The sequence below is a fragment of the Semicossyphus pulcher genome, unplaced genomic scaffold (assembly GCF_022749685.1).
Source record: "Semicossyphus pulcher isolate SPU_LCO1_2020_fin unplaced genomic scaffold, fSemPul1.0.p SCAF_9, whole genome shotgun sequence".
Lineage (NCBI taxonomy): Eukaryota > Metazoa > Chordata > Actinopteri > Labriformes > Labridae > Semicossyphus > Semicossyphus pulcher.
In genome coordinates, this window is record NW_027211770.1 from 21004689 (window position 1) to 21025668 (window position 20980).

The following is a 20980-nucleotide window of genomic DNA, read 5'->3' on the forward strand; positions in this document are numbered from 1 at the left end:
CCTTGGAAGTTTCTATTTCACCTTCTGCTTCTGAATAATTCAAGGTCTGTATTCCTAATTTATATTTTTGTTTACAGTAAAAATGTACAGTGTAAGTAATGACGGCGAATCGAAACTTTAACATAATTAACAGGGGTATGTGAAACTAAGTATATGGTTGTACTGTGTATGGTCAACGTTGTTGCGTTGTTGTAGTCATATTTATTTATTAAATGTTAATCTGAACTTTTTCTGTAGTGGTTTAAGTGTATTTAAGCATGTCAAATGACACAATTAGCCTACGTTTTAATTAAAAAAACTATTACTAATATCTTCTGATGTTTGATTTGTAAGATAACTTATTACTTATTACGAGTCACCCTGTATTTAGCGTTTACAGGGGTGCTAATTCTTTGCTTATGCGCTCACAGAACAGCCTTTGATTCAGCATGACTGTCGAGAAAATACTTTATGAAAAGCGTTGTAGATTGATTTGTGTTGTTGTATCAAAATTAATTACATCAAAATAGAGAGGCATCAATAACCTATGCAAATTTTGCCTAGGTTTTGTGTACAACACGATTGCATTTATTCGTTTTCCAGATGACTGGGTCATGTTAATTTATGTACTTAACATTTTGCAATGCAATCTCCAGAATTTGTCGAATAGATTAAATGTATGATTTTAAAACTTACTTCAGTAACGTTGTTGTTAACTAAATATTTGTTACAGTAAGTCCAGACCATGGTCCAGACCAAATCCTAAATTGTATGATCTACTGTATTTTGTGTGACTTCTGGCTAAGACGTCGCAGGAATGTGACGTCAGAGTTTCAAGGCTTTGGCGCGATGTCCAAATAAATTTGAAAACCTGCGGATTCAAACCGCTGACAGACGTTGGATAGAGCAGACTACACTTTTGTTTTCGGAGGTAAAAATTGCGGCTAACAGGACAGCAGGCACCACAGGTAAGCATTTTGGTTTCTAGATAGGTAAAACGGAATTGTTGGCCATGTTTAGCTGCATACTTTTCTGTTAAATGACCTTACAGTCCAGACGTTATGCTACGCAGTTGCGCGTGCCAAGCTAGTTAGCCTGCTAGCTTAACAAGCAGTGAACCATTTTCACAACAACAAAGCGGAACAACAGGCTGGCTAACAGAAAAACTTCGAAAATATCAGCTAAAGTTAGTTTTTAGTTTAATGTTACGTTATTTGAACTTAGCTTAGCACAGTTACGGTTAAATAACGGAATAATAGCTTCTTGATATGATGATCAAAGAGTTCGACCGTACCTCGTTATGTAGCAACAGTTGAACCAAACTTTGCAGCGGTATCTGTTAAGCCGTTTCACCTCGTGAAAAAAGTCAAGTTCCCTGCTTTTCAAAGTACACTAATTGTTTCTTTGTTTGGCTCTTCTCTTGACGCAGGGATGTCGTGGGACTTTTTTGTGCCTGTGTGCGTTGGTGACCTGGTGAAGACCGGGGGTATCAACCAGTACGTCGTTCAGGATGTGGTTTCTCCAAAACAGCTGCCATCGCATCTCAGTAGTAAGTATTGGATTTTATATGTCCTTTTGCTTTTTCTCTGTCAGAGATTTTCTTCTGGGTTGATCTTTTTCTGACTCAAAGAAGTTTTTTGTCTCTCCTTCACACAGAGTTTAAGGTAGCATTGCGAAGCCAAGGTCCTTTGTGTATATTGGAACACTTTGACACGTGCTACAGCGTGCTACAGTAAGTATTGATCAAATATACATAGTAAATCTTGCTGTATCTGTTGCCATTAAGAACTATATAAATACAAAGCTACTGTCTTTACTTTTAAGGCACTGTAACTCAGTGGAGCTGGGTGTGAAAGAAGATGCTCTGGAGTTACTGATACAAGGTTGGCTATTTTTTCCCCTTTTATCATATTGTTACAAAAACAACCCAGGTAAGCTGGGGCAGTCGCTTACTGTCTGGCCTTTTCTTTTTCAGTGGTCAGTGGCCTGGCGGCCACCCTTCCAGCACTTTTCGCCTCTACTTCAGTCTCAGCTGCAGAGCACAAAGAGAAGCTCAATGCAGTCAAAATGAGTGTCTACCTGCTCTGCAAACTAACAGAAACCCTTGAGAGTGAATCTTATAGACAGAGTATAATCACAGCACCTGGAAAGGTATGTTTAAAAAGAAATTTAGCTAACTAATACTTAGTTTGCACCTATGCAAGTGAATTGTTCTGGGTTTAACCATTTTAAATGCCCACTGATGAGATTATGGCAAGTTTTATGATCTGGTATGACCAAGAGATTGTGGTCTCTTGCCTGCTGATAGATGGGTAGTCTTGGTAGTGTGGTGGAGTTTTATTGCACTACTGTAAGGCCCCATCTACAGTCAACTTGACTGTCCTTCTACAACCTTTGCCCCCCAAGAGCAATGGGACGGGACAAGTAGGAGGTGTCAAACAGTGTAAGAATGTTTGTCTGTCTCTGTGTGTCTGTTGAACGAATGTATATGTATCAGCTTGCAAGGGTCTATAGTCTATATGCTTGGTTTGACAGGGATGAACTACTTTTTGGTAATCTGAGGGCATGTTTGTTAAATTCAATTACATTTAGTCCATTATATGAGTACAGTATCTCTGAAGCCAGACTGGTTCAGTTTATCAGGATTTGTCTGACTTCCACAGGGTGGTAAAAAAGGCAAAGGTGGTGGAGAAGGACTGCTTCAGTGGGACTCTGAGAGAGAGAAGGTGCTGCAGGCCCTTGTCCAACTACTCCAGCTTGATATACGTTCCCTCTGGAGCCTCTCCCTGGTGGAGGAAGAGTTCATCAGGTACTGTGCTGAATGGGAAACTCTGGGGGAAAAGTGTTTAGCTCTTTAAATTCAGTTAGCTGGTGTCATTTCCCACTCTTCACCGGATCTCTGCCCAGCATTGACAACATTGTCACCGTAATTTGAGTTTATGAATAAATGACCTTCTTTTCCATTAATAATATCGCAGCAAACCTAATAAGGTCAGAATATCTCTGAAATTTCCTAACAGTCACAGGCAGCTGCTTCTTCCTACACGAATCAATACATCAAATTTAGCAAATAACCACCAAAAACACTGTCATATATTTCTGCATAATTCCCTAATAGATACACAATGTTTTATGTAGACCCAGACCTCAAGTTGTTTTTCAAACAGGGTTACCCACAACACAAACTTTAAATTCTTTGTTTTGTCCCTTTTTTTTAGTTGTGTGACTTGCTGCTGCTATAAACTACTTGAGAACCCAACCATCGGCCATGTCAAGAGCAAACCCACCAGAGATTGTATAATCCACCTACTGGGGGTCCTTATCAAGAAGTACAATCACCTCCTGGGTTAGTCTTTTATTCACATTCTGAACCTGTGAGCAAGCTTTATTACTGATGGGGCGTGTCAGTCCTGTCAGATTCAAGAACTTCATTTATAAAGATGGAAGACCAAATCAACAATGTAATCTGAATAACAAGAAGGAATGTATTTTTTCTTTCTAATAGTTTGATTTTATTTTATACTCTCTTAACTCTTACAGGTGCAAGTGTTAAAGTAATCCAGTTGCTGCAACACTTCGACCAGCTGTCTTCGGTGTTTGCCCAGGCAGTGTCAGTGTGGAGCACAGAATATGGAGTCAGGGCCATCATAGGAGAAGTAATAAGGTCAGTACACATAACTTGTGTGCAAGTTCAGTTTTCAACACGCATTCCTCTTTGGAGTTCTGTTTCTTTGGCCACAAATTAAGAAGTTCATGTCTTGTTTTTCTTTTTTCCTCAGGGAGATTGGTCAGAAGTCAAGTGAGGAGCTTGCGAGAGAGGGGTCAGGGGTCAAAGCGTTTGCTTCCTTCCTTTCAGAACTTGGCTCACAAGTGCCTGAATTAATGATCCCCAACATTAGTGTGCTCATCACACACCTGGAAGGAGAGGTACTGCACAATTCCACATGTTCATCCTGTGTTGTGTTTTAGCAACAGGGCTGACCATGCAAAGAAATAAGTCTCTCTGAGAGAACATACACCCCTTGCTTGAGTTAGGAAAATTATATACCCAAAAATGAATTCTTGCTTTGCCCTTCAAAACCACCTGTGTTTTTTATGTTTTTTTTCTGGCTTTGGGAGGACTGAGTGGTCAGATACCTACATTGATTTCATCATTCATCATCATTATTCTGGATTGTGAGTAGCTTGGCTCAGTAATGTCAAGACATATTAGAAAATTCTGATGCAAAGGAGAAGCAGAGAAGGGGGGCTTTAAGCTTTTTGTTGGCTTTCTGTAAAAGAGAGATACTACAATGTTTTCTGCTTCACAGAACTACAAACCCCTAGTTGCAAAGTTTTCAGACAAGGCTGAGACTTCACAGCATTCAATAAAGTTTTAGTGTCTAAGTGCCAGTTTGCATTTATCATAAAGTGAGTATAAAAAGGGGACTACAATAGCCAAAACAAACATGTCAGTGCTCAAGTATGAATTTTAAAGAATAATTTTGAAAACTGTAGTAACTTACTGACACATAAAACTGGACGGAGAAAGCAAAAACTCTGATTCCTCTGAGAAACGTCCCGTCCCCACACCCAGAATAAGTTGATTCTTCTTCCTGCTCAGTCTGATTTTGCCCTATGATGAGACCAAGGCGAATACGAGCCAGCTGAACGAGAGTTGGGTTCTCCTTGCCTTGACTGGCAGGTAATCTTGGCAGTGCAGGGGAGGATTCCTGCTCTGCTGTAAGGGCCTGCCTACAGTGACTTGGCCTGACCCAAATTATTCCTCTACTGTCAGAGAGGAGTAATGCTGGGTGGAGGCTGACAGTGTGTGTGAGTGTGTGTTTTGCGTGTGCGAATGTAAGAGGCAAGGAGATCACCCAGCTCTCTTTGCTGTTCAGTTAGCAATGAGTTGCTCTTTGGTAATCTGAGGGCACAGTCCAGAAACTCATCTGCACTCTGGGAAATGTGATCATACTGAAATGTTATCTTATTCTCCCATTATTGCACATTTGCAACATTCGTCATTAAATGCCACAATATTTAAATCCTCATTAAAGAGTATTGTTGTTTGGACTGAAACGACACATAAAAACTTAAGAGGCAGACTAACATTTTCCCACTTTTTCCCAGAGTCACGCAATGCGTGTTGCTGTGTGTGAGGTGCTGGGAGAGATCCTCGTGCGGGTCTTGTGTGGTGACGGGCTGGATGACTCCGGTAAAGCTGACCGCGATCGCTTCTTCGACACCCTGCAGGAGCACCTGCATGACACTCATTCCCATGTCAGGGCACGTGTGTTACAGGTCTACACACGCATCGTAAACAGCAAAGTATGTTGTCATTAAATTAAAATATATCATATATATAATATAAAATGTATAGCTAATGATATTGTGTCTACTTTTGTAATAATAACTATTGGTGTGTTTAGGCACTGCCCCTGTGTAGGTACAGTGAAGTGATGGAGCTCGCTGTGGGACGATTGATGGACAAATCCATTAATGCGGTCAAGAGTGCCATCCAACTTTTAGCAGCCTTCATCGCACACAATCCCTATAGCTGCAAGGTAACTAAAAGTCAAATTAACCCGGATTCAAAAAAGTGAATGCTTTCACTTTTCTTACTGGGTTATACTCTTGTTCCTTTCAGTTGAGCAGCGCAGATCTGAAGAAACCGCTGGAAAAGGAGACCGCTAAACTCAGAGAAATGAAAGAGAAACTGGAGGGAAAAGCACCCGGTGAGGATGAACTGTCATCTTTCAAAAAGCATTTAAAAGTTTTGCCCTATGATGAGACCAAGGCGAATACGAGCTAGCTGAATGAGAGTTGGGTACTTCTTGCCTTGACTGGCAGGTAATCTTGGCAGTGCAGGGGAGGATTCCTGCTCTGCTGTAAGGGCCTGCCTACAGTAGTTAAGCTCGACCCAAATTATTCCCCGTTAAGTTACAGTGGAGTAATCACAGGGACGATAAAGCTGACAGTGTGCATGTGGTGTGTGTGTGTGTGCATGTGTAAGAGGCAAGGAGATCACCCAGCTCTCTTTGCTGTTCAGTTAGCCATGAGTTGCTTCTTTGGTAATCTGAGGGCAGAGTCCAGGTCGACCCCTTCTTTCTTTGTAATTTTCTTGCTCTAATCTGAATCATCCCAAGTTTATTGTATTTTTCCTCCCTTCCCTCTCTCTCCTCACAGTGGCGGTTATTAAAGCATCTGAGCTGTGGGCCGCCATGGAGCCTGAGCTGCTCGTCACCGTCAGGACAGAGCTGGAGCCCACAAGTGATGCAGAGAAGGAGCAGCAGGAGGAGGAGGACAGCGACAACGGGGATGTGGAGGAAGACAAGGAGGCAGAAGACGACAGAGCAACCGGAGTGCAGATTGCTCAGTACCTCCGTGTCAACAAGTACAGGTGATGCTATAAGCAGTGTTGGTCTGGGTAAAAGTTGACTCAAGTGTCACCACCTGAAGGATTTATTTCACCTGCACTGTCAATTAGCCGAAACGTTGATATGTAAGATTTGTTTTTTCTTCCCTCTCTACAGGAATGCTGTGCGTCTTTGTATACGAGCCCACAGCTGCTTCCCTGAGTCTGAGATGTTTGCTTCGCTGTCCACTATCACCCCCGAGACTTTAATGCACACGCTGGCTCTGATTTTTAAAGGCAAGGCTGGAGTTCACTTCACATGATGCATTTTTATCCAAAGTGCTCCCTCATATTAGTCCTGATGGAAGCAAGATTGGACACACTTAAGATTCAGCTCTTTGTAATTCCTCTTGATTGGAGTAAATGCATTTCACATTATCTTTTACTGTCAGTTCATTCAAACTGACCTGTCTAGAATGGTTGCCTTTACCAAGAGTGTGAGCAAAGGATTCACTGTAAAGCATGAAACACTCCTAACATATTTCATAACACTGGATGACTGAGTGTGACACATCATCCACCAACACTATGCTCCAGTTTTACAGTCATGCCAGATACACATGGTGCATTGCTACCAAAAGTGTGTATCATTACATAAATGAAAATGTGAAACTTGTTACTATGTTAAACATGGATCGGGACGTATGAAGTGCCTTCTCAGATTTTGCGATTTTTTTACGACATATTTGGTATTCAAAAGTCCAGGAAGGGAAAACTTTTAATTGGAATTTCAAAAAAAGTAAATTCATATTACAATTTAAATATATATATATATATATATATTATAAGAAGAATGAAAATGATGATAGTCATATACAAATAAGACAAGTAAAAATAAAGACAAAAGCAACAGGACAATCAAACGCAAAAACAAGTTGAACAATAATTTGTTGGCTTTATTTTGTCTTAATTTTCATGTGATGGGTTTTCTCCAAAAAGCAAAAATGTAATCCTTAGCCGAAGTGTCAATTCAACTCTTCTCTTTTATACACTGAATATATACTGGCCCTGTCACAGTGGCAGACAGCAAAAGAGACAAGTGTACAAAGGCACTTCCTAAGTATCCTCTTAATGTGATTTTAACACTTCTGGCTACCCTACATTCACTAAAAGCCTTACCGCAATGAGGAAACATTTAACTTAATCACTGTACAGCAGCTGCTGGAGGAGTTGAGTAATACAGCAGCAATGGAAAATGCTTTATTGGTTCAATTCTTCTAGCAATCCTTCTTAATCCGAACTTACTTTACATTATATCGTCCCTGATTTTTTTTTTTTTTTTACCTCAGGCTCTGACGAGGACACGTCTGAGCTCAGCCAGAACTTGCCACCAACCCCACAGAAGGAGGGAGAGAAGGAGGGAGAGAAGGAGGGAGAGAAGGAGGGGGAGGAAGGGGAGCTGAAAAAGCAGGAGATGTTGGTGCAGTACCTGAAAGACACTGAGACCTTCGCCTTACAAGTGGAGAGAGCAATCTCAGTCATTAACTCCATGCTGTACTGGAAAACCACGTCAGGTAGAAGGCAATGTGCACATCCTTTAGATGTATTTAATATAATTTATGAATGTAAACAGAAAATGCAGATATTTTCACATTTGACAACTGAAGTCTTCTGTTTTAGTGGTCCAGGAGGCCGTGCAGTTTTGTGTGACAGTCTGTGAGTTCAGTGTTGCCAACTCTGTCAGTGGGGTGAGGAAAATGTTGCCTCTGGTGTGGTCAACTGACGCTGCAATTAAAGACGCCGTGGTTCAGGCATACAGACGCCTGTATCTGAACCCCCAGGGAGACACCATCAGGTCTGTAAAACAGGTTCACACACGCATAACAATATATGTGCTCAGATCTGGATATTTCTGCTTTGGCCCAGTACTGTCTATCGATCCAAACTCTGCCTGTAATTAATAAGCTGTATGCTTCACTGTGTGAAAGACACTGGGATCATTGTTTTATATGTAGGGAAGCATCAGGCCTGACTTGAACATTGTTCTCCAAAGTTTGTCTGTACATTCTCCATTTTTTTAAGTCGGTGTCAGACAGAAATCAATATCAGATTTGTTTGTCCTACCTCCTTATTATCCCTTCTGCACTTAAATGTGATTTTATATTTTTATAATTTTACAGAGAATTACAGTTTTGTTGGCTGTCTGACTTACAAGTTAACATTAGAACAATGTTTAGTGATGCAAGAAACCTTAAAAACCTTGAAAGGATATGTGTTGTGTTGTCCTCTTAAAGTAGCTGTCACGTTTCTTTCATTAGGATGAAAGCCCAGACTCTTGTGGACAGCCTGTCTGAGCTGATGGTGGATGCATCTCTGGGTACCATCCAATGTCTTGAGGAAATAGTGAGTAACCGTTATTACTGTAATTTGGATCATTTCTGTGTATGATGGTCAGTAGTAGAAAAACAACCCTGCAGAATTTTAAAGGACATGTTTGTACCAGCCTAACAGTGTATAAAGTATGTTTTCTTTACTCTACTGTATTTATGTGTTGAATACGTTATAATAAAGCATGCAGGGAGTTGTAACCAAACATGTCTCGGATGGCTTCCTCAGGTTCAGGAGTTCTTTGGCAGTTCCAGCAATCTGCAGTCCACTGTCGTGCAGGTCTTGTGGGAGAGGTATACTGGCAAACGAGAAACTTCCTCCATACACAGGCGAGCTGCAGTGTTGCTGCTGGGCATGGCGACACGGTGAGACATGGAGCACTTACAGTATGCTCCTAAGAAACAAACTTCTTATTTCTACACAAGTAATAGGGTCAAGAAAGCTTACTAAATTAAAGGTTTAGTCAGTTTTTGCCTTTGACTGGCTGGTTATTCTAGCCGAGTGACTCAGCTCCACCTACTCTGACCATGCAGAGTAACATAAGGAGAAGTCTGATAAGTGGTCACGGTGCATACATTTTTGTTGAGTTGGTTGTAGTGTACTCCTAATGACACTACGCAGTGCAAGAGAGTAGGTGGCGATGTACGCAAACACAAATACAGAATGTTTAGCACAATTAGACTGGATGATAAATACATACTGTAGAGCATCCTGTTGTATGAAGAGCAACATGAACGGCAGTGCATGCAGGTTTTGTTTAGACTTACTACTTGTATCCTATGGATGAGGAGAGATGTGAGTTAAGTTGCCCTCTGCTGAAGCCGTTTTAGACTGAGTCACGATGTTTCTGCAACACTGAGCAGTCCTGTTGCACAAAATGGTAAATTGCATTTGCATGTGGCAAAATATTATGATGCCATTATACTTTGTGCTGAACTCTGAACCTTTTTTATACATCATGCTCCCACTCATGAAACACAGCAGATCTGAATAGGGATAAGCTCAAATTTACTATCTGGTTTGCTCTTCCTCACTAGGAGTTGAAACATACACAAGATACTGTGAAATGATTGTTCTATAAGATTTGGTGTCAGCAGAGGGAAAAAGAAGATCAGATGTTTATTAGTTAGGTCTCAAAGGTCTCTGTTTCAGAACCACAATACATCTTTTATTTACATGTTTAATTAGGTGGAAGTTGTGGAATCTCACATGTTAAAGCTGCAGCAGCACGGTTATATTTACACATAAACCTTTGTTTTATGTTCATTTTTGTTGTGAATTGAGTTTGGTAAAATAATGTTTTGATTGCAAAATTGCGATCTTCAGTTGAATAACAACTTATAGAATTGGATAAGTTCATGGCAAAACATTTGCAGTCCTACTTAACACCTCTTGCGCCAACATGAGCTTCTTAGATCCAGATATGAACTGACTCCAAAATTGCATTTGAAGGAGATTTTTCCATTTCCTGTTTTATTAAAATGAACCAGATTCTAGTCAAAACTTTACCAATTAAGTTTTCTTTCTGCCTATAGACGAAACAAACCCTTTTTTTATACATTATGTAAAATCTGCAATATTCCTCGCTGCATGACGGCACTTCCTCGTACAGTTTGGTCCTGCCTTCGCTACTTGACATTCAGCGAATCCTCTCATTAGTCAGAGAACAAGCTCTGCCTCGGCTCCTCTTCATTGTAATCGAAGTCACGACCATATAACTAGGCTCCTTGCCAGTGCGTTTCACTGAGTGTATATATATATATATATATTTTTTTTTTTTTTACCCTCAATCTACCTCAAAGACCGCTGCTGCTGTAGGGAAGAGTGAGCGCGGGAGAGAGAGTAAAGAGAGACTATCTGCAGTCCACCCACACTGCTGCCTCTCTTCATCCAGTCGGCAGCATTCATAACCTATTAAATCTTATGTGCTTCTCATAACCCGTCCTCCTACACGCATTATCTGGGCAGCAGCCTAGAACTGGCAAGGCCAGCGCACAGTGGTTTGGGATGATGTAGGGCAGAAATGTTAATACTTCACTTTGCATAATCACATGACCATTTGGGAATATAAAATCTCTTCTTACAATTGTTTTATGTGTGAATCTTACAGGGCAGAGAGGGAGGTGGTCCTCAGTAATCTAGACACCCTTTGTTCTGTTGCTCTGGGCGAAAAAGTGACTGAAGACTTTCTTCTGGCTAGAGACACTGTTATCACCATCTGTGGCATCACTGACCATGTCAGGGTAAGAAGAAACTTCTAAGTGTTTATTTGTTACCAGAAGGCCACTCTACTTAAGACCTTTTAATGTGAAGATCTAATGATGATTTTGAACACCACCTCATGCTTACAACGAACACCAACTGCAGGTAATATCATGCCTGTATGAAAGGTATCACACCCATGTCAGTTTTAATGACTGTTGTTGGACTTTAGGTTTACACTCTGTTGCTGTATTAAGAATTTCTGTCTGTTCAAATGAAATGCATGGTGGGTTTATATTTGTATCTTTTCAGCAGTAAGAGGCCACTAGATAGTTAGAGGTATTCAACACAGTGTTTGTGTATGCTGCATTATGTCCACCAGCAATCAAAAGGCGCTCCATTCAGACTGCCCCAGGACCACCAGCTCTTCACCTGCCTCACACAGGCTCTCGCTTACGGTAAATGCAGCAGAGTGTCCCCGTTTATTGAGAAATTTCTGTTTGTTTGTCTTAGCCTTCTTTAATCTTTTCTCGAATCTGTGGGTAATTGCTCCAGGTGTGGTGATGGAAGACCCTTACTGGCAGAGCTTCATGGAACAGGCTGTCCGTCTCATCTACTTCCTGGCTGAGTCCCCTGACCAGCTGTGTTCCCGGCTGCTCCAGCGCAGCGCTCGCCTCTTACTTGATCAGATTGCAGAAGGTGCCGAGGTCAACAAGGAAGCTAGCCAAATGCAGGATGGATCTCAAGAGTCCAATGAGCAAGGTGATCAAGGTGAGTCCCCGTCTATGTCTCTGTCTATAATGACACAGTGTAAGCGCTCCCAATGCTCCATGCTTTCTTAACATACTCTTCATGACACGTGTCCATGTGTCTTTCTCTCCTGCAGTGAACTGTGTGTGTCTGGCCCAGCTGTTGGCTATGTGTGGCTGCGTGGCTTTCTGGCAGGTGTCGCACCTTGAGCGCAGCGTGAGCGCAGAGCTGCGGAGGAGGAGAGGAGAGACGGAGGAGAGGGAGGAGAAAGAAAAGGGCCCATCTAGCAAAGCCAAGGTAATGTATATGCTGTACAGGTGAATTGGGATGGATATGCATTATGAAATTAGATCTGAGAAAGGCCATGTAGAGCTAAAACTTAAGTTATTTTAATGATCTAATCAAATAATCCACTAACTTTATAATCAATCTATCATTTACGGTTTTTTGTTGCAAATATGTCAATCATGTTGCTTTCCTCTGCAATGAATTAGTTATTCAATAATTTGTTCAAGTCATATATAAGCTCATAACTGACTTGTCAAGCCTAATTTGTTGTTCACTCTATTTAAAAGTTCTTCTGCAGATACTTAACAATAAAAACAAAGTCAAAACAACCCCCTGCGTGGGAGATTCCCAGCAGGATGGCTTAATGAGATTTATTCAAGTGACACAGACGGATGAGTGATAGCTCAAAATGGTTCAGCCCATCAGGGAGCTAGAAGATAAATGTCTCATTAATAAGCAACAAAAGTTTTTCGTTTTTGTTTATTATTTTTTTGTCACTTCTAAGAGACGGAGAATGGCTCACAAATAAATCTGTATATTGGACTTAAACATAGAAAGTTTTTTTAGTTATTGACCTGCAAATGCCACATGAGTGATGTGAGAAGACTTTGTGGATCCATGTGTGTTTTTATTCCCTCCTTTCGCTGTGAAAACATGGAAACGCATTGTACGCACTTTCAAACTGTATTTCCAGTGTTTTATATTACAAATTTACTTGCATGGACAGGAAATGGCATGGACTAGAGGGGAAATTGCACCTAGCAGCTGAAAGTCTGGTATAACATTTTCTATAGTTATAGTTTACAAACATTTTGCTATCAATGTCAATGTCAATGTTATTCAGACTCACTGGGATTTAAAATGTAAAATCACAGGCTCTCCAGAGTCCAGCCAGTTTTATAGGAGAGGGTTTCAACCTTACTTCTAAGAATTCAACAAAATATGTCCTTATTATGTTGGAGAGAAGTAGCAGATTTTTAAACCTTTTGTGTTTTTCCAACAGCAAGCAGCCAATGAGAGTGCTATGGAGGAGGAGCTGGGGCTGATGGGTGCCTCTGCTGAAGATACCGAGGCTGAACTCATCAGAAAGATCTGCGAGACTGAATTATTGGCAGGTAATAAAAACCCCTTGTCTTTATTTTTCGTGCCAAACCCACCCACACTCTTCATAGTCACTTAGATGTTGATATTATAATTGTGTCATACTCAACATCTTCTCACCACCCTCCTCCTCCTTCTCCCTCCCTGTCTGTTTAGAGGATAACCTGCTGAGTGCATTCCTTCCCCTGCTGGTGAGAGTCTGCAGCTCCCCAGGACGCTATTCCCACCCACAGCTCACCACCGCTGCCTGTCTGGCACTCTCTCAGTACATGATGATAAGGTAAACACATGGCCTAATACCGTCTTCTTTCATCATGCTTACATGCAGCTGCCACTTAGGTACAACCCAGTTAAATCTAATGTCATCTAATCTCTCTGTCAACACAAACTGTCTTCATAAAAGTTACAACGTTCGAACATTTAATCCAAATGTTTCTTTTTATACCCAGTTAAACATCCCAATCATTCCATTACAAGGACAAATGCCATAAATTTGCTGGTTTCCACAGTTTTCTATGATAATAAATCTTTTTAAATGCCTAATTAAAAACGACAAAATGTTGACCTTTCCTAAAAATAACCCTAAACAGACTGACCTGAGTTATTACAATAACTTTATATGCTGTGATTTCTTTTAACCCTGATTTCAGCCCGTCAGCATGTGAAGAAAACATCCGCCTCATGTTCACGGTGCTGGAGCGCTCAGCTTTTCCTGTGGTCAGGGCAAACGCCATTATAGCCCTGGGAGACCTCACCGTCCGTTTTCCAAACATTTTGGAGCCCTGGACACAGAATCTCTATGCCAGGTAATGCAATGCCATATTCAGTTACAATTTTACTAACAGTGATTTATTAGCTTCTCATGCTCATCCTTGTTTTGCTATATTTATTAGTCCCGCATAGACGCACTAAGTTTCAGAACTGTACTGGTGCCGGAGAAAGGTCTAGCAGCACCTTTCATAATCCTGAACTGAGGGAGAAAACACTTTAGGTTCTATTTTTCTTATTCTTCTTTTCAGAGTGCAGCAAAGATGCCCTTACAAATTTCGAGTTGTGAGGCGAGCCTAAAATGGCAAAATCTCACCTTAAGAATCAACCAAGTCAGCCTCATTGCACGTCCCACATCTTCCCTAAAACTTGCAGGTTTCACACATAGCTTGCTAGCTGGAAGGGTTTTTGAGTGTTTTGAAAACAGTGATGCCCAGATAGCAGAAGAGGAAGAGAATTGTGTCTAAAATAGGCGTCCTTATTGGCAGGCTCATACACACAGTCTACATCCTGTGAGTCAGACTTCACGCCAATTAACTCTCTTCCATTTAAATGCACATTATCATCATATACGTAGATTTGTTTTGTTTTTACTACCCAACATTATAAAGAACAACCTACATCCTATGGCTCAGCCACGACGTAGGTTGTAATGTGAGTGAGTGGGTGTAATGTGAATGACATTTCCTCGCCCCTCTTCTTGCACACTTGAGCCGTCTTTCTCCTCATCCCACCAGCAGCACCAAGTCGCAGTGTGTTCTTCCTCTCAGTCACTGAGGTGTTGCAGCTGTCACAATGCTCCACTGAACCACAAGATGGGAAAAGTTTATTCTCTCCCTCACGACTTGTTGATGGGGCAGGGGTTGCAAACTTTCAGATGATGTACGTGGGCGGTCGCTAGTATCTGACTTGTATTCTGACCTACACGGTTGCCTTCGAAACCAGCCAGTGCTTCGTGGCCAGTAGAAAACCCACCCACCCACCATTAATGAACTGGGGTGGAGCCTTGCATCGCCTTAAGCAAGGGTGATTGTAGACATGAGCAGCTTAATTATTAGTGTGTTACAGCTTGTGACTAGTACCAATGACTTGTGTGCTGTAATTATACAGAACAGATGGATGAGCAGAAGGAGATAATTGTGGGTGAAGTCAAAGGTCAAAGGGCTGTTGCTTGTAGGTACACTTTCATTTATAAAGCACTTAATGGTTCCCCTCTGTTTCTCCTGTACATAGTAGCACCGTTTCCCAGTAGACAACTAAGAAGCAGAAGTTGCTCTGTTGGATGAAGTGTGGTTTTAATTATTATGTTTGATAAAGCTCACAGTGAGGTGTTTCTAACGTGTAAAACATTCCGTTCTTTTTTCAATGCGTCATTTCTCTTCTAGTGTTTTCTACCTGATAAGCCTTTCATAGTGTTCCCTAATTGTCTCCCACACACCAACACCTCCACTGTTCTTAAGGCTGCTGCCCTGGAGCCTCCTGATAAGCGTGTTAAGAATTAATTACCCTGTTCATTGCTGTTGTAAGCTCCCGCATTGGCATGTGGAAGTGCCATGCACAAGTGTCTGATCCTCCGCCAAAGAGTCTTGCTCTCTGGCAGAAATGAGAAATGGTTAATGAGTTTCTTTTGTTCTCTGGTTTTGGGTGAGGGTAAGTCTAAATGGGTCTCCTTGTGCTATCAGATTGCCCTGCCACAGCCTGTCCAATCCCATTGTATTCAGCTGAGGCTGTGACAGTTGTTTGGGTTACGAAGCCGAACGGTACTGAAACTGGTCTTTACAGACGCTTAATTGACTCGAACTGGGAAATGATGAATGCGTAGGTGTCAAAAAGGACTGGCAATGTCCATCTGCACTACAATTGAAATGAATTTTGGTTGGTTTCCGAAGGCTGAACTGTGCTGTGTGTATGACTGTGATGATCGCCCTCCCCTGTGGCGCCACCAGCGGATCAAACTTTGTGAGCACCCAGTGAAATATTATCATAATTTTTTAGGATTAATTGGCCCAATGATTTAAACAGACTTTGACCTTTTCCCAGAGGATGAATCATCACGGCGTAGAGCTGGACAATGCATCAGAAATATGTTCAAGAGCACAATCCAATTCACAGACGCTGCAATTTGTTGATGTGTGAGAAACATTACTGCTGCAGAGAGATGCTGGCTGACAAATCTTGTTCTCCAGATGTATGAAAACATTTTCGTTTGATTTTTTTACAGACCTAAACAAATGTCTCTAAAAGCCTCCGTGTGTGTCTGAACAACTATCGTATTGATTGTCATAACATTTGTCACTATAATGTTCGCCTAAGGATGAATTAAAATTAATTTGGCGATGCCTTAAAACCAATGACATGTTGGTTTAAAATCTTTAGCAGATCACTGTAATATTAAAGGAGTGTGTAGGATTTGGTGGCTGCAAGCGTTTCCAGTTTCCAGGTTGTAACCAACTGAAAAACGGCTCATTAAACCTCCAAAGTGTGAAGGAGAACCTCCAGTGGCCATGACGCTTGCCTGTTACATTTGCTAGTTTCTGCTGAAATATGACGGCCCACATTGAAGAGACAAACCCCCCCTAAAGATTCTAATTTTATGTGATTATGAGCTTATGAGAACATCATCATGGATATTATATTTCATTTTTGTCAGTTAATCCCCCTAAATCTTACAAACTGCTCCCTTTTAAGTATTCGTGACTACATGAGCAGGAATCAAAGCTCAGAAGATCATTTCTGATCATTTATTTGGAGTTTGACATAGAAAAAGTCAGCTAATATGTTTATCAGGATTGCGTGGGTGTGATTTAATTACATTTGATTGACTGTGCTGGCAACATGAGCAGCAACCCCACAACAGTCTTCACAGTTTAAAATGTGCACTGTTGTTAAATGAAATCAACCAAAGCTGTTAAAACTTTGACAGAACATTTTGTGTTGATGTAGAACCACATCACTCAGTTAAGCTAATTGAGGACAACTGGTATCATCCAGCACCACCATCAGACCTGCAAGCTGAATGACAAGCCTCTGCTTGTGGTTGTTGCTAATTAGCAATTCTTAGCTCTTTATCATTAAGCTCAAAGTACCACAGTTCCAAAGTGCAGCTTCACAGAGCTGCGAGCACAGAAGAGGTAAAAAGAAAATAATCAGCCAGTAATTTCACTTCCTGTTCTCACCCAGGCTCAGTGACGAGGTGCCTTCAGTGCGGCAGACAGCTGTGACAGTTCTTACTCAGTTGGTGCTTAAGGATGTCCTCAAGGTCAAAGGTCAAGTCAGCGAGGTAGCTGTGCTGCTAATTGACCCCGAGCCTCACATCACCAGCTTGGCCCTGAACTTCTTCAATGAGCTGGCCTCAAAGGTACACACACACAGAGACACAGGCAGAACCCTTAATAAAGACGGAATAATTGGGAGGTTTTAACTCTGTTCTCGGTGTGATCCATCAGGATAACGCAATCTACAACCTGCTCCCAGACATCATCAGTCGCCTGTCAGACCCAGAAAGAGGCATGACCTCGGAGGACTTCAACACCATCATGAAGTGAGTTTCGTGGCATTTCAGTGTGTGTCTAGTTCCAGCCTCTGTCCATAGAGAGCATTACCATACTGAGCAGGACTCATCGTGACTTGTTGAGGAAGGTTTCTGGACAAACTTAAGAGCTTTGCTATTTTGGGAGCTTTGTTCAGAGGCTGTGTTGTGTTTGTGTGTGTGTTTTCAGACAGCTATTCTCCTACATCACCAAGGAGAGACAGACCGAGTCTCTGGTGGAGAAACTCTGTCAGCGCTTCAGGACTGCCAAGTGAGTTATTTTCACATCTCTGACCTCCATCTTTTCTCTTTTTTTCCCGTTGTTGTTCTGCTCATTGCTGTCCTGCAGTTCTCAATTTGTGCGAGATGCAGGGGTGGATTTGTGGATAATTAGTGGGTGTGAAGAGAGAACGACAATTAAAGAGTTCACAGTTCAGTTCACCTGTCACCTCCACACTGACATCTTATTCACTCAATTTGTCATGGTAACGCTGTTCCTGTATAGTTGGGGAATGTAGTCAGAACAACTGGCCTGGCCAGGCTTCAGGCTGCCTGTGACTCATGCTTCATCCATACTCAAAGGAAGGACATTTTATATTACACAATGCTAAAGTGAATTTAGGTTTAATAGGTTCCTGGAAAATGAGATTTTGTCCTAATGCCGGGGCAAAGCTATATTCATGAGGGATGAGCTTCTTTGTTGAAGATCTAGAATTTTCCACCATATAGAGGGAGTCAGCCTGCGGGGGAAACGCAGCATGCGTGGGGTTTGCAGCTGCCTCCACCACTCCACCCCTCTCTTAACCAAATGTGTCTTTTGTGGCCTCGTTTTAATGCCACTATACCATCATATACACTTATATTTTTATGCAGATAACATACATACTTTATCATATATACTGCAGGAAATTCCATTGCATAATATTTTATTTTTAAAACATGATTGGGAGAGACATAATTGGCAGAATACACAAAAGCATTCTAGGGTATTTTGAAATGGTAAAATCACATTGTGAGGCTGAGGCATAGATATTTTCTCTTATGATGTAAACCTTTGAATTTGGCAACATATCCAGTTTAAACACACATCTACCTGTACCTGTGTGAACTGCTCTGGCTCTGAATTTCTCTGCCTGTTCTGGTTTCTAATCAGGCTTCCCCCTGACTCTCATTCTTCTTCTCTCCTCAGGACCGAGCGTCAGTGGTGTGACTTGGCCATGTCTCTGTCTCTGCTGTCCATGTGTGAGCGTGGTTTCAAGAGGCTGCAGGAGTGCTGGGAGTGTTACAGTGACAAGTTAACTGAGCCTGGAGTCTACCAGCCTCTGCTCTCCATCACCGCCAAACTCCGCCGTGGGGCAAAGCCTCAGTTTAAGGTGCCTCATACGGCTCCATTTCAATTGGATGCTTTTTTATTTTGAAGTCTTTGTTTTCTGATGTCAGCTCTGTCTCCTCAGGCCCAGGTAGATGAGTTCGAAAAGCGGCTGACTGCAGTTCACACACGCGGGCTGGAGAACGTTGAAAGTCCAGAGATGGATGAGGAGAACTCACAAGAAGGAGGATCCACTGGGAAGACCACCACACGCACACCTCTGCCCACCAGAGGTCGTCAGAGGCCAAAGAGGGGTCAGAAATCTGAAGATTCTCTGTCAGAAAATGTGCCTGCAGAACATGTTTTTAATCAAAAACAAACTCACACATGTTCTGTTCTTTTCCAGGTCAAGCACGGCCTTCAGCTTCTGGCCGCGGCGATGAAAGTTTTGTGACTCCTCCGAAATCTCGCAAGTCCAAGAAACCGGTGATCACCTTCAGCAGTGATGAAGAGGAGGATGAAGAAGGTGAGTGCAGCCACTATTAATTCAACAAGCCTCTTACAGATTATTTTGCTCTTAAAGACATGTTTTATCTTTAATCTGTCTTTGAAGCAACATCTTAAATATAATAAAAATACGCCCGTCCGATTTTCTGCCCCAAGTCTGGACTTTAGTTAACTTTTTCAGACTGCCTTTATAAAAGCAAAGTAAATTCACAGAACTATCACACAAGGCAAACAAAGTATTGAATAGACTTGATTATTGTGGCACAAGTTGGTTATGTTCTTTGGCTCAATACAACAAAGTTCAGGGTGTTTGGAGCACCGGGCTGAGAAAGATTTAGGACCGTTGTGCCTCAGTTGCTCTTAATTAAAGTGAGCTGTCTCCTGCAGCAGCACTAATCCAAGATCTGGGGATGGATTTGATAGATGACAACTTGAAGGGGAAAAAATCCAACTATTAAAGAATTTTAAAAAAGACAATAACAACACAAAAGTGTTTTTCAGGCCACGATTCTTTGAGTACTCTTTTTTTTTTTTTTTTTTTTTGATTATTAAGACTCACCTCAAGCCTCACAATGTTGCTGTATCATGTCATCATGACGCTTTTGTTATTTTAAAGCAAAAAACTCATCAAAGGTGCGCACACCTGTCGGGTCTTGTTTTACTCAGACTTTTACGTCATGCCACCCCATGCCATGTTTATACCTTTAATACAACATAAGGCAGAATATCGCTGCTACATTCCCACCTTGACCATGCTGGAAAAGAGCCGACTTCATTTCTTCAAAATATTATGACCCTTGAAACAATTATTTTTCTGTGGCAGCTCTGACTACGAGAGCATGACTGTTCTTGCTTGAATTTCTAATCCCCATTTATTTTCCCCCTCAGATGCTGTCATGGCGGAGAACGAGACCCCCAAAGTGACGACACCCATCGCCCGCACTTCCCGACGAGCTCGCCTCAGAAACTGATTTTATTCTGTCTTTATTTTTGTCTCTATTTCTGTTTCCTTTTAACCTTTTTATCTGAAACTTTTTGCATTTTACATATTTTTACTTTTTAATCTTTCTGTATATTTTAAAGATATTGGTAAAGTAGTGTGATGACATAGAATCAAGACATCTTTAATAAACCTGGTTCTGGTTTTGATAAGAACTCTACGGCTGTCTGTCTTTGTTTGAGCTGCGTCACTCACCCCCTCCCGAGGCTGACACGTACAAATGTGTGAAGGGCTGGGTGTCAGCTGGGCTATGTCAAGCAAATTTATACGATCATTACAAGCAGCTTTGAATGTCTGCTTGTACTTTGTGTTTGGACAGCGGTGTTTAATGGATTGTCACAGCTTGCTGGGACAGTATTACTATCCTCCGTGCGTCTCCGCTTCATTTCTCTCAATACTTTGTTTCACGTTCGGTCATTTCATATTTCAGCCTTATCAGACGACAGTCTCTTTCACTGTCTTCCTCACCAGTGAGTCTTTCTGCTTGTTGTTTATTTACTTTTTTTTTTTTTTTCTTTTCTGTCTGACACATTTGCTGTTGCCTAGTTGGCCGCCTCTGTTCGCCTGTAATCAATCTCTTTTGTAGGTCTCCCTCTGCTCTCTCCCATCCTCCTCCTCCTCCTACTCTCCGATGCCTACTTTTCCTCTTATCGCACTCCTCTCATGCACGCTAGTTTAACCCCCCCTCACTCCCTCCCTCCCCACATCGCTAATCTCTCTCCTTTTCGCCTACTCCCTCTCCCACACGTTGTCCTCTCCGAAAAGATGAGAGGGGTGCATTTCTGTATGTGTGATTGATATGTTATGTAAAGACACTTGCCA

General features: G+C 41.7%; 1 protein-coding gene and 3 non-coding genes across 4 annotated transcripts; all 4 read left to right on the top strand.

Annotated features, from left to right (window-relative positions):
- The first annotated feature begins 883 nt into the window (after positions 1–883).
- Positions 884–20270, top strand: ncapd2 (non-SMC condensin I complex, subunit D2). The gene is made up of 32 exons (XM_069656160.1): positions 884–947; positions 1409–1528; positions 1636–1711; positions 1804–1862; positions 1955–2130; positions 2643–2788; positions 3198–3325; positions 3520–3643; positions 3759–3906; positions 5092–5289; positions 5391–5525; positions 5609–5696; positions 6148–6361; positions 6495–6613; positions 7666–7890; positions 7997–8171; positions 8635–8719; positions 8933–9069; positions 10815–10947; positions 11289–11364; positions 11462–11677; positions 11793–11953; positions 12948–13059; positions 13202–13325; positions 13696–13851; positions 16994–17171; positions 17260–17354; positions 17533–17613; positions 18532–18715; positions 18797–18965; positions 19058–19177; positions 20047–20270. The coding sequence occupies exons 2-32, from the start codon at positions 1411–1413 to the stop codon at positions 20127–20129; spliced, it is 4239 nt and encodes a 1412-aa protein (XP_069512261.1). The 5' UTR covers positions 884–947; positions 1409–1410; the 3' UTR covers positions 20130–20270.
- On the top strand, positions 2214–2545 carry LOC138584820 (small nucleolar RNA U85). Its single transcript, XR_011305468.1, has one exon. It is a non-coding gene; the product is annotated as a small nucleolar RNA U85 (small nucleolar RNA).
- Positions 4592–4894, top strand: LOC138584824 (small nucleolar RNA U85). The gene has a single exon (XR_011305472.1). It is a non-coding gene; the product is annotated as a small nucleolar RNA U85 (small nucleolar RNA).
- Positions 5740–6046, top strand: LOC138584819 (small nucleolar RNA U85). Its single transcript, XR_011305467.1, has one exon. It is a non-coding gene; the product is annotated as a small nucleolar RNA U85 (small nucleolar RNA).
- Positions 20271–20980: the final 710 nt, after the last annotated feature.

Excerpts from the sequence above, each read along its gene's own strand:
- ncapd2 (XM_069656160.1), top strand. The coding sequence starts at position 1,411 with ATGTCGTGGGACTTTTTTGTGCCTGTGTGCGTTGGTGACCTGGTGAAG. Across the intron at positions 1,529-1,635 it reads GCTGCCATCGCATCTCAGTA|AGTTTAAGGTAGCATTGCGA; the intron begins GTAAGTATTGGA and ends TCCTTCACACAG. Across the intron at positions 19,178-20,046 it reads TGAAGAGGAGGATGAAGAAG|ATGCTGTCATGGCGGAGAAC; the intron begins GTGAGTGCAGCC and ends TTTCCCCCTCAG.